The sequence below is a fragment of the Oryx dammah genome, unplaced genomic scaffold (genome assembly GCF_014754425.2).
Source record: "Oryx dammah isolate SB20612 unplaced genomic scaffold, SCBI_Odam_1.1 HiC_scaffold_26, whole genome shotgun sequence".
Classification (NCBI taxonomy): Eukaryota; Metazoa; Chordata; class Mammalia; order Artiodactyla; family Bovidae; genus Oryx; species Oryx dammah.
The window spans coordinates 55,283,540-55,301,745 of record NW_024070210.1 but is presented as its reverse complement, the minus strand read 5'-3'; the positions used below and the strand labels follow the sequence as shown (position 1 = coordinate 55,301,745).

General features: G+C 46.3%; 1 protein-coding gene across 6 annotated transcripts in view; it reads right to left on the bottom strand.

Moving 5' to 3' along the window:
• The window catches only part of TLN2 (talin 2), a 496,933-nt gene that overhangs the window by 73,393 nt on the left and 405,334 nt on the right, over positions 1 to 18,206 (bottom strand). For 5 of the 6 annotated variants that reach the window (XM_040226669.1, XM_040226672.1, XM_040226671.1 and 2 more), the window contains 5 exons: positions 14,946 to 15,086; positions 14,336 to 14,517; positions 12,551 to 12,683; positions 10,083 to 10,184; positions 3,588 to 3,758 (listed from right to left, as the gene is read on the bottom strand). In XM_040226669.1, coding sequence (XP_040082603.1) covers positions 3,588 to 3,758; positions 10,083 to 10,184; positions 12,551 to 12,683; positions 14,336 to 14,517; positions 14,946 to 15,086 — 729 coding nt within the window. The remainder of the gene's footprint in view (positions 1 to 3,587; positions 3,759 to 10,082; positions 10,185 to 12,550; positions 12,684 to 14,335; positions 14,518 to 14,945; positions 15,087 to 18,206) is intronic. The other variant, XM_040226673.1, reaches the window with a different exon arrangement.

The window sequence follows — 18,206 nt, the reverse complement described above, 5'->3', positions numbered from 1 at the left end:
TCCACACCAAGCATAGAAACCTACAGAAATACATCCTTGCTCTTGGCTGTCCCAGAAATGAATCACCCAGAATTCTCTAGAAGGTCTGTTCTCCTTCACTCCACATATTAAAGTTTTACAGATACTTAAAGGGCCAGCTCAGAGTCTTTGAAGCCTGCTCCAATTACTCCATGCCTCACCCAGGACCGCTTTCTCTAACTCCAATGGCAACCTCATCTTGATCACACTGCGGAGGCCAAACCCCACATGCAGGCTGCCTGAGCACACCAGCTTCAGACAAGGAAAGACACAGCAGGCTCTCAATTAAGGCAGGCTTAGCCTGCCAAGGACATCTGGAAAGGGGAGCCCGCAGACTCAACAATGAGGTCGTTATCTTAGAATCTGGAGAGGCTCCTTGTTATATTGTTCCTCACAGAACACAGGAGAAAAATCAGTCTTTACTCCTCTTTGGAAACAAGTCTGAAGTCGAATTCCAGGGAGCCTTACTTCCTTATTACAATGTTTCAACTACAAAGCCCAGTAAAGCAGGCATGGACATCACAGGAATTTGGAAAATGGAAGAAAAGGCTATGGGGGCAGACCTCAACTTCACTAGAGAGAAAAAAACAACAGATAATGAGAACTGCCCAGTGATGGACAGCGGGGGATATTTGTTGGAATGTTACAGGCAGAAGCTGGAAGGTCCCTTCAAGGAGGATAGGGGGTGGGGGACTGAGTGGGGGAGGGTTGGTGGGGGCCAGAGCCCTGGAGGTAGAGAAGGAGAATAGAAGGGGCTCAGTGGGATGAGGGTGAGGTCATGCACCAAATGCCTTGTACTCATGTGATTCATTAACACCAGGCTCTGGGCCTGCCTCTTTTTTTTTTTCTTGCTAGATCAAAGCCACTGAAAACCATTCAACCACATTTTAACCACATTTCCTCTGCAAACAAAGACTATGACACCTAACACATACATACATACATCACCTAACACACAGCAAGTAACACCTAGTGAATATTTGCCCAAAGAACAGCAATCTCCTTAATCTAAGAGGATTAAGTCTGCATGTGGCCTCTTAGGAAAGGGGCTGCAAGCCAAGGTGCAGTGTCCCAGGCTCCTTGTGACAGGCCGGTGGAGTCAGCAGACAGCACGGGTAATTGCTATTGGTGAGAGGATCCACATCGAGTCCTGAGTTGCTGTCACTCATCACACGCTCATCACTTGGTGCTTTAGGCCTTTCACTGAAAACTACCTCATGCTGGTCTCCAACCACCATCCCCGATCAAAAGATGTCATTATCAGCCTTACAGTGCTGACTACAAACGCTCAACCATGAGTTTCCTTGGCAAAAAAACAGACTTCCACACGGACCTCAGAACCCGCAGTCCCGGCAGATGTGCTAATATCGTAAACATGCAGAAGCATCCTAATTTGAGTTATTCTCTGAGAACGAAACTCCCTCAGGTTAGGAGCAGAGATGCAGCATTTAAACAGCCCTGGAGAAAAGACAACCCAGAACTGAGTCTTGAAGGTGAGTCCTGGCTCCTCCAGTTCAGGGAGAGAGCAAAGTGGGTGGGCCTGATTCTGGGACACCTGTCACTAACCCATCATAGCCAAGAGGGCATTCTTGTTCTTGCTCTGCCCAGCACTTCAGCAACTAGACTTATTTTGCCAGAAGACTCAAAACAACTTGAGGGCCGAGGCTGGCTCTCAATATTTTTAGCATCCCTGGAATTAGTCTCTTAAGAGTTGCCAGATGCATGACTGAAAAACTGAACACAGAGGCTGCAAGTCAAAACATTATCCATGCTGTTTCCAGAATGGAGTTTCTAGACTATTGATGGGTTGTTATCCCACGCTGCTCACAATAAAGCCCCAGCTCCTCCGTGTGGGGAGGAAGCTGGTCACAATACGACCCAGACTCCCCTCCCATCCCATTGTCCCTACTCTCCATGTCCTATACACACCAGCATGCATGGACGTGCTCAGTTAGGTCTGACTCTTTGTGCCGCATGAACTGTAGCCTGCCAGGCTCCTCTTGTCCATGGGATTCTCCAGGCAAGAATACTGGAATGGGTTGCCATTGCCTTCTCCAGGGGATCTTCCAGACCCAGGGATCGAACCCGGGTCTCTTTGTGTCTCCTGCACTGGTAGGTGAATTCTTTACCACTGTACCACTGGGGAAGCCCAGGCCAAGTGCTAAGAAGATCACAATCCTTCTATATCTCTATCTTTACCTTTGCAGATGCTGTTTTCTCTTCCTTCCGTGGCTCTAGCTACCCTTATATACCAGGTAATTTCCTTTTGTTGAGACTCATCAGCCCTCCTCTCCGTCTCTTTCCTTGACCCTCCCACCCCTGCTCCACGCTGAGTCCACCTGTGTTTCCATAGGGTGCAGGCTCAGCCCTGTCCCCACAAGCGCCTCATCAGACATCTCAGGCAACTCAGCAGAGAAGTCAGCTTCCACATGTGTACATTGGGAACCATCTGTGTCACAGTTTTTATGAAGATTAAATAGGATGAGGGCATAAGATGTCGTAAACGACAGAGAGTCAGCACTCAATAATATTAGCGCTGAGAACACTATTTGCGATTCTGACTCAGTCTAGAGTTTTCTCTGATATTCCACTTGACTCATTTGAAGATCTTAGAGATACACCAAAACACACTAAGAAATACCTAGGGATCCCTGAAGCCTGTAGGTCAGTACCCTACAGAAATCTTTCCAGTAGTGCTCCCTCAAGTCAGTCTGCTGAGAAGAAGACATTCAGATCAGAGGATTTAATGGAGGAACCTCTTAGAACAAAATACGAGTGTAGTGGCAAGCCTCCACACCCTCTCCAGGTTCCAGAAACCTGAGGAAACTCAAGGTTCATGCTAGATTTCCAAGTCAAACAATCACTCTGACAAAATCATTCCCAAGAGAAAAGAACATGCTGCCACCATCTCTGGCCACTTACAGTACCCGAGCGACACATCAGGCTGAAGAAATGTTCCACTTGCAAACTGGTGAGGGAGACTTTCATATTAAACTACTGTCCCCAAGGCAACAGCAGCGTATGCCACAGGTGACCGGGCACCATGTTACTCTTTGAACTTAACTACCAGGAATGGAAATGACACTTACTGGAAAACAACAGAAGTTTGCTTTGTGTAAGCTGCGTGTCAACACCAAGTAGGTGCCCGGCTGGTATGGTTTTTATTCCTGTATTAACCACACAGTATATTTTTCTTTCCCAAGGACTCTTGCCTACACATGCCTGAGCTCTAGAGCCTGTGAGCCTCAACTACTGACCCACACACTGCAGTTACTGAAGCCCATGAGCCTAGAGTCTGTGCTCTGCAACAAGAGAGGCCACCTCAATGAAAAGCCCACACACGATAACAAAGAGTAGCCCTCGCTCCCCGAAAGTAGAGAAAGCCCATGCAGCAAGAAGACCCAACACAGTCAAAAAATAATAATAAAATAATAATAAAATGGTTAACTAAAAAAAAAAAAGCCACTATCCAAAATGTGGGAGGTGCCTTCCCTGGAAGGATATGATACAGAGGAACTTCTGATGGCTTCTCAGTGTCCTCAGTGAGTCCCTAGCATCCTGAGTTGTACCTTGGGGTTTCCTCCGCCTTCCTTGGCCGCATATAGCATCTGCAGGGCAGACTCTGCGAGCGTCTTGGTCTGGTCCAGCACCGTCATCTGCTGCTGATGGTCCAGAATCTTGGAAGCAACACCCACTGCAGCTAAGATTAAGGGCTCAAAGTAGCTCGCCAGCTGTGTCACCTTTCAAGACAAAAAGAAATACCACATACATCTCCTTTAGGGGTCCCACTGGTGAAGAAGGAGCTCCCTGGGTGGCTCAGTGATAAAGAACCCGTCTGCCAAATCAGGAGATACAGGGGCTGAGGGTTTGATCCCTGGGTTGGGAAGATCTCCTGGAAGAGGAAATGGCAATCTGCTTCAGTATACTTGCTTGGAAAATCCCATGAACAAAAGAGCCTGGTGGGCTGCAGTCCATGGGGTTGCAAAGTGTCAGCCACGACTGAGCACAGCACCACCACTCGTGGGAGAGGACTAGGGCAGAGATGGAAAGAGTTGCAGGGAGAGGCAGATCTGCTGGACTCCACTTTTATTTTTCTCTGCTGTACATCCAGGGTTATGAACTACTGTCACCATGTGACATTTATTAGATCCTCAGACCTTATTCCTTGTTTAGCTTCAATTTTGAGAGTACTTGTAATGAATAAACTCTTGCTTGGATTTTTATTCCTCTGGGAAGTTCTTTGTCTATCTCTGATCATAGCAGAAGTGCTAAGAAATCTGTCCTGAGATCCACAGTTAGGTGTGAGAATTTTACAAATCTTACAAAATTTTACAAATTTTACAAAGATTTAACTTCACGAATAGAAGAGCCTTTGAAAGAACCAAAGGTGAACAAGTTACAGACTCAAAAGGAAGGGGGCTAGGAGAGGGGCAGGGGAGCAGGGGGATGAGAAAAGCAGCCTTAGAGTAAAGGCACACTCAAAAGGGTTTTAGAAAGTCAACCCACTGCCCTCCACCCCCAAGTATTTTGACCAAACCATGGATTTGGGGAAAAAAATGATTTCCCATCAGTCAAAATGTTCTGTTTATGATGAACCCAACCTGGGATAGAGCATGGCACCTGGTCCCATCATTTCATGGCAAATAAAAGGGGAAAAAGTGGAAGCAGTGACACATTTTATTTTCCTGGGCTCCAAAAATCACTGCAGATGGTGACTGCAGCCATGAAATTAAAAAGACACTTGCTCCTTGGAAGGAAAGCTATGACAAACCTAGACAGTGTATTAAAAAGCAGAGACATCACTTTGCTGACAAAGGTCCATATAGTCAAATAGTCCATATAGTTTTTCCAGTAGTCATGTATAGATGTGAGAGTTGGACCATAAAGAAAGCTGAATACCAAAGAATTGATGCTTTTGAACTGTGGTGTTGGAGAAGACTCTTGAGAGTCCTTTGCAAGGAAATCAAACCAGTCCATCCTAAAGGAAATCAACCCTGCATATTCATTGGAAGGACTGTTGCTGAGGCTGAATCTCCCATACTTTGGCCACCTGATGTGAACAGCTGACTTATTGGAAAAGACCCTGATGCTGGGAAAGATTGAGGGCAGGAGGAGAAGGGGGCAGCAGAGGATGATATGGCTAGATAGCATCACCAACTCAATGGATATGAATTTGAGCAAACTTCAGGAGATAGTGGAGGAGAGAGGAGCCTGGGGTGCTGCAATCCAGGGGGTCAAAGAGTAGGACATGAGTTACTGGTTGAACAACTACGTGGGAGAACAAAAAAAAAGTCCATCAATACAGTTAGGCACTGCTACAGCAGAGCTCTGTCTCCAGTTGGTAACACTGTAGATGGTGCACACAGTTGTCCCCTGGTATCTGCAGGGGGTTCCAAGATCCCCACAAATACCAAAAATCCGAGGATGCTCACATCTCATATGAAATGCTGTAGTACAGTCGGCCCTCTGCATCTGTGGTTTCCGCATCTGTGGATACACGGGGCTGACTGGACATGCTCACCAAAGCTCACCATCTACCTAGCATCTGTCGTATCAGATGTTAACATTTTGCTGTACCTGCTTCAAATGCCATCATCTATTCCCACTCAGATAAAATACAAGAGGTGGGTGGTGGTGGTGGGGTGTTATGGCAAGGTGAGGGTCCAAAATATGAATGTTCATTACACTAATACTGTGAGACTTCCTTGGTGGTCTAGTGGTTAAGACTCTGTCTTCCCAATGCAGGGGGCCTGGGTTCAATCCCTGAGTGGAGAACTAAGATCCCACATGCTACAACTAAACCTATGTGCTGCAACTAGAGAAGCCTGCACATCACCAAGAAGAGCCTGTGAGCCTCAGTGAAGACCCAGCACAGCCAAAATAAATAAGCAAATAAAGTAAAATTATATATATATATATATATATGAAGCTAATAGTGAGATAAGACTATCAGCAAAAAACACTTACTTTTCTATCCCCAATTACAGTTATCTTACACATAGGTTTCAAAGCACTTGAGCAGGGCTGCTGCTGGCCCTTATGGTGCTTTGTATGAATTTTAAAGGGGCTCCCCATCCTCTGGGCAGACTGATTGATGCCAAGGCATGTGACTTGGCTGGATTTTGGCCCCCAGGCTCCCTGCTTCCAGCAAAGACCTCTGTGTCAGGCCCAGGTTGCACGATCCAGGGCACAGTCCTGCATGTTTGCATTGGATTTCATCTCCACTTCCCCAGGAAGGGCACTGGTCTCACCACCAAGAGCAGTGATGGGTCATCAGGAGTCAGGGCTCAGGATGGGTCCTGTCAGTACTAAAGGAGTCAAACTATTTAACATGCTAGAATCCAACATGTTTTCTAGATTAGTTTTACTCAGATAGGGAAGAATCTGCCTGCAGTATAGGAGACCCAATTTCTATCCCTGGGTTGGGAAGATCCCCTGGAAAAGGGATAGGCTACCCACTCCAGTATTCTTGCCTGGAGAATTTCACGGGCAGAGAAGCCTGGCAGGTTACAGTCCATGAGGTCGCAAAGAGTCAGACATGACTGAGTGACTAACACTTTATTATTTTGAAAGTGCATTTTAGGGATTTCCCTCGTCCAGTGGCTGAACTCAGTGCAGGGTACCTGGGTTCAAACCCTGGTCAGGGAAGCAGATCCCACATGCTGAAACTAAAGATCCTGCAGGCTGCAACTAAGACCTGGCACAGCCAAATAAATATATATATATATTTTAAAAAGAACATTTTTTCAATGCAACTATAAAATGCTGTGCGCTGAGCATAAGTGAACACAGCTAACCACGTGCCTGACTGCCTTAGGGAGGAAGGATGGGGGGGTGATGGGGAGGAAGCTGTAGCTTCAAAGCCTCTAGAGTTGAATCCTCCCTACTGAGTCCATTTTAAGACATCTTAGGCAGGTTCCATCCTATTATTAATACTACATTTTAGTCTTCTCCTTGGTAAAATGTAATAGCAGTAAGTTTCTTCAGATTTCTCAGGGATTAAGTCAGTATATGTAAAGGCTTAGCACAGGCCTCCATGTGGTATAGCAAGCACTAGGGGTCCTTATTCCTCACATATTGTGGGGCAAAGGTTTGAAAGGGATGGGATATTTTTTCTGAATTTAAGAAGTCTGGCAAGGACTCCAACACCTTCTGTTCTTAGAGACATGACAGAACAGGAAACCTCCTTACGTGAGTTAGCAAAGAAGTTAAAATAAAACAGAATTTTGAGTCCCTAGGCCTAGGGAAGGTGAGTGGGTTGAATGGTGACCCCTCCCAAAGGTATGTCCATGTCCAAACCCTGGAGCCTGTAAAGGTGATCTTACAAAAGAGTCTTTGCATGAATATTTAAGGATCTTAAGATGAGATCACTTTGCCAATAAAGATCTGTATAGTCAAAGCTATGGTTTTTCCAGTCGTCACGTATTGATGTGAGATTTGGACCACAAAGAGGACTGAGCGCCAAAGAATTGATGTTTTCAAATTTTGGTGCTGGAGAAGACCCTTGAGAGTCCTTGGACTGCTAGGATATCAAACCAGTCAATCCTAAAGAAAATCAACCCTTCACTGGAAGGACTGATGCTGAAGCTCCAATACTTTGGCCACCTGATGCAAAGATCTGACTCACTGAAAAAGATCCTGAGGCTGGGAAAGACTGAGGGCAAAAGGAGAAGGAAGTGGCAGAGGATGAGATGGTTGGATGGTATCACCGACTCAATGGATATGAGTTTGAGCAAACTTTGGGAGACAGTGAAGGACAGGGAAGCCTGGTGTGCTGCAGTTCATGGAGTCACAAAGAGTTGGATATGACTTAGTGACGGAACAACAGCAACAAAGATGAGATCATCCTGGATTTCTTGGGTGGGCCCAAACCTGATGACAAGTGTCCTTAGAAGAGACAGGAAAAGGAAAGGCAGAAAAGCGGGCAAAAAAGTGGCCAGGGAGAGAGATTGGCCAAGTTTTAGTCAAGGAAGGCCAAGAACCACCATCAGCAGGAAGCTGCAAAGAACAGATTCTCCCCAGAGCCTGCAGAAAACTTGTGGCCCTGCCAACACCTTGATTTTGGGCTTCTGGAATCCAGAGCTGTGAGAGATTAAATTTCTGTTGTTTTAAGCCCCCCAGTTTGTGGTACTTTGTCACAGCAGCCGTGGGAAACCAATCCAGGTGGGGTCTGAGAATCTGCCTTTATCACTCCAAGTGGTACCGAAGCTGCTGAGTTTGGGCCCCAAATGAGCACCTCCACAAAACACTGGAACCAGGTGGGTATTAACCATCAGCCCACCAAGGGCTGTGGACCAAGGGCCCATAGGCTACCTTTGTCTAGAACTCCCTTTCGGAAGATGAGCCTTGTTTAGCCAAGGGGCCAAGAATCAATTGATAACTCAAGTGACACAAGTAAGTTTTCTTCTCAGGCCACCCACTGACAGAGGAATTAACCTTCCATACAAACAACATATTGGCGGAGATAAAGATGATACCCTGGAAGTTAAGAAATATTTTCTCATGAAATTCCTACTGGAATCAAAAGCAGCTGTTGGGGACTTTCCTGGTGACCCAGTGGTTAAGAATCCACCTACCAAGGCAGGGGACACAGGTTCGATTTTTGGTCCCGGAAGATTCCATGTGCCACCGGGGCAGCTAAGCCCACAGCTACTGAGCCTGCAAGCTCTAGAGCCCATGCTCTGCAAGAAGAAGATACTGCAATGCGAAGCCTGTGCACCCCGAGAAAGCCTGTGCTCTGCAATGAAGACACAGCACAGCCAGAAAATAAATACGTTAAATAAAAGTAACAGCTGAAACGAAGTTCAGCTTCTCTGCCAAACTTATTCTGCCCACAGTAGTCACATACACTTTACGCCAGCCTCCAGGCCTGTCCTTCCACCCTTGCAAACCATTTCACACCGGTGGACAAGCTTTCTTATCATAAAGGGGCTCAGGTGAGAAATGAAATTGGCCACACTTGAAATGGCAGAGAAACACTGGCCATTTTAAATCTCAAACACCTCTCCTTAGAACTGGCAGGAAGCTTAGTAGGCCCTTAGGTAATTTGAAAAAGCAGGAATATTGATTTTTTAAAATCAATACCTGCAGAGACGATTTTGGCTACTGGATTTCTTGATCTGCACATTGATGCTGATGGTGGCACTGATAAATGCTAGGAAACCCTGCATGTTGTTAAAAATCCAATGTCTGTCCTCTCCGTGCTGAGGCACAGGCTGCTTGACAAGCCCATGCTCTCTGAAGGATCTGCAAAATGACCCCAAACAGGCAAAGCGTTATGCAGTGCCTAAAACCACGTGGGTCTGAGTGCTCAGTTGAAGGGCTGACAGAGTGGCCACACGCAAGTTTTAGCCATTGAGGGGGAAGTCTGAAAGTCTGCTTCGCTTCCTCATGTCTAAAAATGGACACAATACCAGAAACCGTGGAGGAACACTGTGTCCTAAACACACTGGGAAGAGGCTGGCCAGCCAGGGCGGAAAAATGGCAGACACCAGGCCAGGAAAGCCAAGTTCAGTCTCTGGCTTGTTCCAGGGAAGATCAAGAGCAAGAAGTAACTGGAAGTGCCTTGTAACCTGCAAAGTCTGACCATGGCTAAGTGCTCAGACGCTTCAGTCGTGTCTGACTCTCTGGGACCGCATGGATGGTAGTCTGCAAGGCTCCTCTGTCCATGCGATTTCCCAGGCAAGGATACTGGAGTGGGCTGTCACTTCCTCCTCCAGGGGATTTTCCCAACCCAGGGACTGAACGTGAGGTTCCTGTGTCTCCTGCATCGGCAGGCGGGCTCTTTACCACTAGTGCCATCTGAGAAGCCGCAGAAAAAGTTCCCTGCAGTTTTTGTCTCAATGCCAAGTGAAAAGAGATCCTTGAGGGGGTCATTTTTGGAGAAGCTGTTGAGGGAGGCTGAGTAGTCTTTTCGCTAATGTAGGCCAGCACTGACCTGGCTCTTAACACCGGCCAAGAGCCTTTGAGGAACAAGAGCAACAGAATCAATATCCTCTCTCCCCGCCACCCCCGCCTCCTTCTTGCACACTCTCGGCAGGGTCCCCGCACCCAGCGTCTGTTACCTTATGTCCCAGCTGAGCTGCTTCTCCCCGAGCTGCTGTGGCAATGGGATCGATAAGGTGCCCGATTTCCTGGACCACTGAAGTCAGCTGCTCCTGCAAAGCCTGATAAGGAGACAGATCTGTCAAGGTCACCCCACAATGGCTCCCCACATAGTTGTACTGATTTAAAAAGGCCCACATGAAAGATAAGGGAGGTCACAAAAAACTGGATGTCAAAATGCCTGGGCGTACCCTCCAGCCACTGTTCCACTCTAGCCCTCCCAGGGACCCTCGGTTCCCCTGGGATAGACCCCCCAGTTCTACCCATAAGGGGCATGAGGTGGGCCCTAGAAACACTTTTGCTACTGGCTTCTCACTCAAGTGGTGCTAGTGGTATCTTTATTTTGGGTTATTCATCATCATTACTGGAAAAGTGGAACTGTGGTGGTTTTCCAATAAGGGAAAACAACTACGTCCAGATGGAAGGAACTGCCTTGGGGTCTGAGGGAATATTCAGGTTGCTGCATCCTCAGAACTAAGAACCCCTTAAGCAGGGAATGGGGAGGAGGGTAACCTAAAAATGATATTAGCTCTTAAAGCAGGACTATTTCCCAGACACCATACAATGAAAATGCCAGATGAGGTGCCCACTAGGCTTAGGTCAGGCGCTCTAGGCACTGTACTTGGTGACGTGGATACCACTGTTGAAAATGGCACCCTCAAGGCATTTCTTCTCAGGTTTGAGAGACAGTTTAACTTCTCCATCCCAAAGAATTGAACTCGTGCTCTCAAGAGACGGGGAAAGGTGCCTAGATGATTCTGAAGTGTGAAGGGGATGAGTCATTCAAAGATGGAGAGTGCTAACTGGTGGTGGGAAAGATCAGATCCGTCAGTGGGAATCCTCCATGGAGCTTTCCGAGATAGACAGGATTTCCAGGTCAGAACGCTGGGTGTTTTAGGTCTGCATGTGCCAGCATGGCACGGGGTGATTCCTAAAGAAGTGACAATGTCCTGCCTATCAGATAGGACATCTGGGCTACTCTCCCACCCAGCAATGCTGCACATGGGCTGGCGAGCTTTGAGCAGAGTTCACTCAATGATAGGAGCAACCTAACCCACAAGCTTGGAAACAAAATCCTAGATAAAAAATAAAAAAAGGAAAAAGAGTGATAGAGGTGGGTGGAGAGAAACCTCCACACTTTCAAGGGTCTTATTTAGCAAATTACTTCTGGTCTTCCCACTCATAATGTAACTGCAGTTAAGAATGTAAGAATATCCAGGCAAGGTTGTCTTGTTAAATTAAATATGGTATAAATAGGAAGCACATGCGGATAAAAGGAAGGGATTTTCTTCCCAAGGAGGAAGTCAAGACAGAGGATATACTTTGGAAGGGTGGTGAAAGAATGGGAGAGCAAGTGGGAGGGGTGCTCATCATATCAGTTTCTTGCTCAGGGTGCTAGTTACAGAATGTGCTTAGCTGGTGGCGGTCTATGAAGCTGTACACATATGACTAGCAACTGTTTTTTTTGTATATTCTATTTTAATAATAAGTTAACAATAATTCTAACATTCCACATGGAATGAGAATGGATATTATTTCTTTCTTTCCTTGGAAATGGGGAAGATGGGTAAAGTTGGAGTGAAATAGTTCTACCAACTCCAGACCCTGCTTAGAGACAGGCCAAAGTTCATTTTTTTCCCCTATTCTTTGGCCATCCCACACGACACATGGAATCTTAGTTCCCCAACCAGAGACTGAACCTGTGCCCCCTGCAGTGGAAGGCAGTGTCTTAACCACTGGACCACCAGGGAGGACCCCAAAGTTTATTGCTGATGACCTCTAGGTCAGGAAGGAAACATCAGTCAATAGACCATCCATATTTATTAAGCACCTGAGTGTCAGGCACTTTCACACAGGAAAAAAAGAAGTATGAATCAGAGGACTTTGTAATAAGTAATAGGAAAAAAACTCAAGGGAGCAAAGTAGGAAAGTCTATTCTTAACTTCAAAATAATGGGCAAGAGAGGGCAAAGTGACTCTGAATACTGAGTAATAAGGGCAGAATCTTTTATCTCTTCATGGGCAAAACACAGAGCATTGAGTACTGAATTTGCCCATTAGTCCAAAAAGCACATTGCTGAAATATGACAGGGAAGCACTCCAAATTTACATGCTTAGGTCTTCTCTCCTGAGGTATTCAACTGAATATGGTAACTCCACTTACTGATATACTTTTCTTTGACAATAATCATTTCCTCTAAAATTTTAGCCACAGTACACATGTTTTTTCACCAAAGCATTGTTCTCCGCTCCACATGTGCCCTACCCCCTCCCAACAACTTCCCAGGCTGGTTCCAGGGGAAGATGGTCCAATGATGAAACTCTTGCCTCATCAATGTGTTGGTGCTATTCCCCCATTCCCAAAGCCTGGTGCTGGGATTCTTCAGTCCTTCCACAGGCTTTCAGGCTGACCAAACAGCCCCACATACCTCCACGGAGATGTCATCCCTCGTGGCCAAGCTCTGGCTGACGGCCGCCAGCGAGGCCTGCTCGATGTCCCGGATGCACCGGTTGATGCTGTCGATGGAGAAGTCACACTCTCTCTGTCCCGGGGCCTTGTCCCTAGAAGGGACAGGGCAAGTTGAACACAGGCTCCGTGAAGTGCAAGTCCCACAGCCGGCTCTAGCACTAGCGGGCCAGGAGCCCCTGTCTACTTTCTACCCCACCAGACTTGCCTGGTGGCTCAGACAGTAAGGCGTCTGTCTACAATGTGAGAGACTTGGGTTCGATCCCTGGGTTGGGAAGATTCTTTGAAGAAGGAAATGGCAACCCACTCCAGTACTCTGGCCTTGGAAATCCCATGGACGGAGGAGCTTGGTGCAGGCTACTACCCATGGGGTCGCAAAGAGGCAGGCACGACTGAGCGACTTCACTTTCCCTTTCCATTGCTTTTGCAAGTGCATCCCTGACCTTTGCTCGGCAATGCTTCTCTGCAGAACCCAGGCATTTCTTCATTTAACACCTGCTCAGTCTACTTATTTATGGTGGAAGGTAGGGTGCTGTCCTGCATCTCAGGCAGGTTGCCAGGCAAATGAAACAGTCTGGTATTGGATTCTCCATTCAGTGGCTTAAACATAGAAACATCATTTAAACAAAACAAAACAAAAATCAGTGCATTTCCAGTGTAAATATACTATGCTCTCTACATTGCATACTACTCACTAAGTCCTGGGCTATGGCAGGAGTTAAAATATTTAGTGGATCTTTCTTCGCAAGGCATTAGAAAGTTGATGTAATCCTGAGTTTTAAAAGCAATTGAAAGACAAAATATAAAGGGATGCAATTCCATACTGTGGGCGATTAACTTTGGTCAACTTCAAAAATGTTTTATCTACGCAGGGAATAACTCTTCAGGCTCCTACTATCACCAAGGAGGGTAGGGATGCCAAGAGTTACTGTAGGACCTACAATATTCTTTTTGTCTTATCAGCAAGGTAAGTTAACTGTGAAAGTGAAAGTTGCTCAGTCATGTCCAACTCTTTGCCACCCCATGGACTATACAGTCCATGGAATTCTCCAGGCCAAAATACTGGAGTGGGTAGCCTTCTCCAGGGGATCTTTCCAACCCAGGGTCGAACTCAGGTCTCCCGCATTGTAGGTGGATTCTTTATCAGCTGAGCCACAAGGGACAAAAGTACAAAGTGAAGTCGCTCAGTCATGTCCGAGACTCTTTGCGATCCCATGGACTGTAGCCTATCAGGCTCCTCCGTCCATGGAATTTTCCAGGCAAGAGTACTGGAGTGGGTTGCCATTGCCACAGGGGAATCCCAAAGTTAACCATGAATCCTGCTAAATATACAGTGGTGCTCTCTGCCTAAGCTCCTAGGTACAGACAATATGGTATAATGGTTAGAAGGACTTAGGATAAAGCAATCAGACCTGGGGATGATCTTGGGAATGTTATCTAAATTTCTTTCTGAATTCTCTCATCAGGAAAAGGGAGATAATAGCAGCATCTACTTTACAAGGTTGTTAGGATAAACATAAATTTAATACAGGTAAAATGCCTTGAATAGTATCTACCATATAACAGACACTTAAGCTAACATTTGTATTGTTGTGATAAGTGCTACCATTGGTCCCAAAGAGGTAAAGAAGAAAAAAATGATGACAATAATCAATAACATTGCTATTAAATAAAAGTCCTGATGGGCTTATCCCCCTCCCACCCTGTCAGATGCAGGCCGCAAGCAATTTCTGAAGGAGACACTAACCTGATGGATGTGATGAGACTCTTGATAGAGTCAGACACAGTGTGGGAATGTCCGGCTAGCACAGACCAGGTGGGCGGGTCTTTGGGGTTGATGGCCAGTGAGCGGGCAGTGCGGATGAGGTACGATGAGCTTTCCAGCATAGTCTTGGCTGAGACCAGGATTGGTTCCTGTGCCTGGGAGCCCTGGGACCAGACAGCAGAAGTCAAGCACAGGGCACACAGATTAAGTGAATGCGTTTGACCCAGGAAGGTCATGTTCTTTATCAAGACAGAGGGAAGGGAACCATGGAAGCTGGCTCACATGGAGCCTGGATGGGGAGAACTTGGGGAGAATACGTCCAATCTTTAAGCATCATTTTTGAGTTTGACATATACCAAGAATCAGCCCTAAACTGCCCAGAGATTATTCTCAACATATAAAACCAAGACATCACCTTTTGAGAGATATACCAACATAGTTTCATTAACTGCATGTGTCATCACTGACAAAATAACAGTGGCCTATGTGTTGACAGAGAAGGGTTCTGGAATTCTTAACTGTTCATTCCATTCAGGGCCACACAAAACTAGACACAGGCCTCAATGTCACTGTTGCTATGAAGACTCCCTACCTCGGAGCTGATCTGGGCAGGGACGCTGACAAACTCAGGGTTGGAGGCGAATGCCGTCAAGTTCTCCACGGCTGCGATCAAGGGGGCGGTGGCGACGCGACACTTGTTGCGGTTGTCCTCGGAGAAGTCCCCATCCAGGGCCTGACGCGGGCAGACACAGAGATCACTCCTGGGCCACGGCAATCACCGCCCAGTGAAAAGGTTCAATGGGAATACTCAAAAGGTCTGGTGAATTCATAAGCAGGAATAAGAACTGACGAGCAGGATCTCTGCCAGCAAGCGGAGTGGCTAATTGAGCAATGATAAGGAATAAAGCTGAACGTATATGGCTCACAGGCCAGCCGACCTCACAGTCCATCAACTCCCTGCTCACATGATTCAAAGGGTGCCCTGTTCTCCACTCCCCAGTCATGCTACCAAACCTTGCGGCTGAGTCACTTTCTTCCCTACTTTTGAAACTATGTTTTGGCCCCTCCATTTCCACTCCAGTTAATTCTATTCCCTCCCAAACTATAAAAATACAGGTTTTCACACTGTGTAGCACTTTGAACTTCTAAGTTTACCCGGACGTCCCTGAATAACTGACAGAGGGAGGACTTTTGTATCTGCCATTCTGAAACGAGCAGAATGGAATGCAATGGAGAAAAAACAGAACTATTTTAAACTCGAGTTAGAACTAGTTTAAACTATTTTAAACTATTTAAAAAACTAGAACTATTTCCTAAAACATGGACAAATCTCACAGTTGTAATATTTAGGTAAGGATGTCAGACACAATATGATATCCATGATATGATTCCATTTGTGCAAAGTACAAAGGCAGGTGAGACTAATTCTGTGTGTTGGCCGTCAATCACCCTTTTGAGACAGCGAGACTAACGGAGCACCAAGTGGGCTTCTGGGGGCTGGCCATATTCTGTCTCTCTGGCTGCAGTTACTTAGGCGTGTTCAGCCTAGGAAAATTCACTGAACTCTACACATATGGATTTTTTGGTCTATGTATCTTGTGCTTTCAAAGCTTATTTCTTTTTAAAATTAGCAGCATTAATACCATATCCCTCTTCTCCTTTTGCCTTGGGTGTAAGATGAGATGGTTAGATAGTATCACCAACTCAATGGATATGAATTTGAGCAAACTCTGGGAGATGGTGAAGGACAGAGAAGCCTGGGGTACTGCAGTTCATGGGGTTGCAAAGAGCTGGACATGATTTAGTGACTGAACAGTAACAACGTGACCAGAGCACGGAATGATTCATCACATCACCGATTGAGAGCCTGCCTGGAAACCAATCCAGGAAAGCAGCCTGTGATGCGTGCCAGGCCAGACCACAAAGGGTTAACACCTGGATCCAAAGTTCCCCAACCCTGGACTCCACATTCTCAAGTCCAAGACTGTTAGAACCAACAGTCTGTAATCCAGTGATAGCACTCTTGCCTCACAGCAAAGGGCTACATTTGAGAAGGCAGTTATGTTTGTAGAATAACATATACTTCCTTGTTAAATGACCAACTAAACTTTTAATGTAACCATTATGAGCAGTATGTAAAAGTCAGTTTAGACAATTAGTGAGCAAAAAGCCAGAGGCACCAGCATTAGGAAGTAAACTGGATTTGAGATGGGAATGTTTCTATTTTTCAACACGGCAAGAGGAGGCAGGCATGATTAGATTTAAAGGCTATTTGAATAACAGCAATATTCCAATCAAGTCTTGGCAACTTGGGACAGTAATTATACATCCACCATGCTACTATTTTCAGAGGAATTCCCATAAGCCTGGTTAATTTAGTATCTTTGCTAATACTGTGCAGAGCTCACCTCTGCTCATGCCCTTCTCCACCAGACAGGCACTGACCTTGACCCAACCTTGCCCATTTTGTGGTTCTTCCAGGCCCAGTGGAAATCCAACGTGCCTGCTACTTACTCACATGGATGGCTTCAATTCTGACTGCCACATGTACTCACTAAGTGTTAAGTTAGCACCACCCGTTACCTGCCCTGCAGCACTGCACCGGTGATGTGGCAGTGAGCAATCTCGCTGCTCTCATGATCTTACACTATTACCATCATTGACTGCTTGAGGTCAGGCCCTTCCAGCTCAGTGGAAGATGCCCAGCCTCTGGGCGGTGCCACCTATTCCTCCTACTCTTGCCCTCTCTGCTCTCCTCCCATCTTCTTCTTTACTTTCGACAACACCCTCAGTCTATTAGGAAGGCAGATTTCTGATCATGTCACCAGCCTTTAGGTGAACTTATGAAAAATGTCAAGATGATTACCCCAGGTAAATTCCAAGGAATGGTTTTTCTAATTGTGCAATTTCATCAACTGCACCAACAGGATGATGAAAAGATTTTTTTTTTTGAGCATGGGCCCTAAAATCATAAATCATGTGGCCCATTGCAGGTCAAGGGCGGGACCCTGAATAGTATGGACTGTGGACTAGAATGCCAAGCTCCAATCCAGCACTGTTGTTCATTTTCAAGAGGGAAAAGCACCAAGCATCAGAAAGGATGGTTTGTTTACATGGAGAGTTATTTCAGTTCTGAATGTGGCTTCCCCTCTGGGGATGGCTGAGACTTCCCAGTAAATTGAATACTTAGATCTGGCTACAGGTAAATTTTAGGCAGGCATGACAGTTTTCATAGAGACATTCCAGGTCACATAATGACTAGCACTCCAGCCATAACAACAGTTCCACTGAGCCAAATGCGTAGGCCCCACCAGAAGGGCACTCTCTACCCTGGGCCAGCAACTGAATTTTCTTATTTAGCAAAATCTCACAGAGATGGGGGAGAAATCATTTCTGCATGTGCAACAGAATCAAGGCTTCATGGATTTCAAGGATTAGAAGGGATCTTGCTGCTGCTGCTGCTTAGTTGCTTCAGTTGTGCCTGACTCTGTGCGACCCCATGGACTGTAGCCCACCAGGATCCTCTATCCATGGAATTCTGCAGGCAAGAGTACTGGAGTGGGTTGCCATGCCCTCCTCCAGGGGATCTTCCTGACCCAGGGATTGAACTCGGGTCTCCTGCATTGCAGGCAGATTCTTCACTGCTCAGCCACCAGGGAAGCCCCAGAAGGGATCTTAAAGATCACTTAATCCCAAAGCTCCAATGTTCCAGGTGACAAAACTAACACCTAGAAAGTGACATGTGAGGCTAAGCTCATGCCTCAAACCAGAATCCAAGACCCCTGGCTCCCTTCCTTCCTACTGACCTTAGAAAAGGCAACAAGAAAAGGCATAAGAAGCCCAAAAGGGTTTT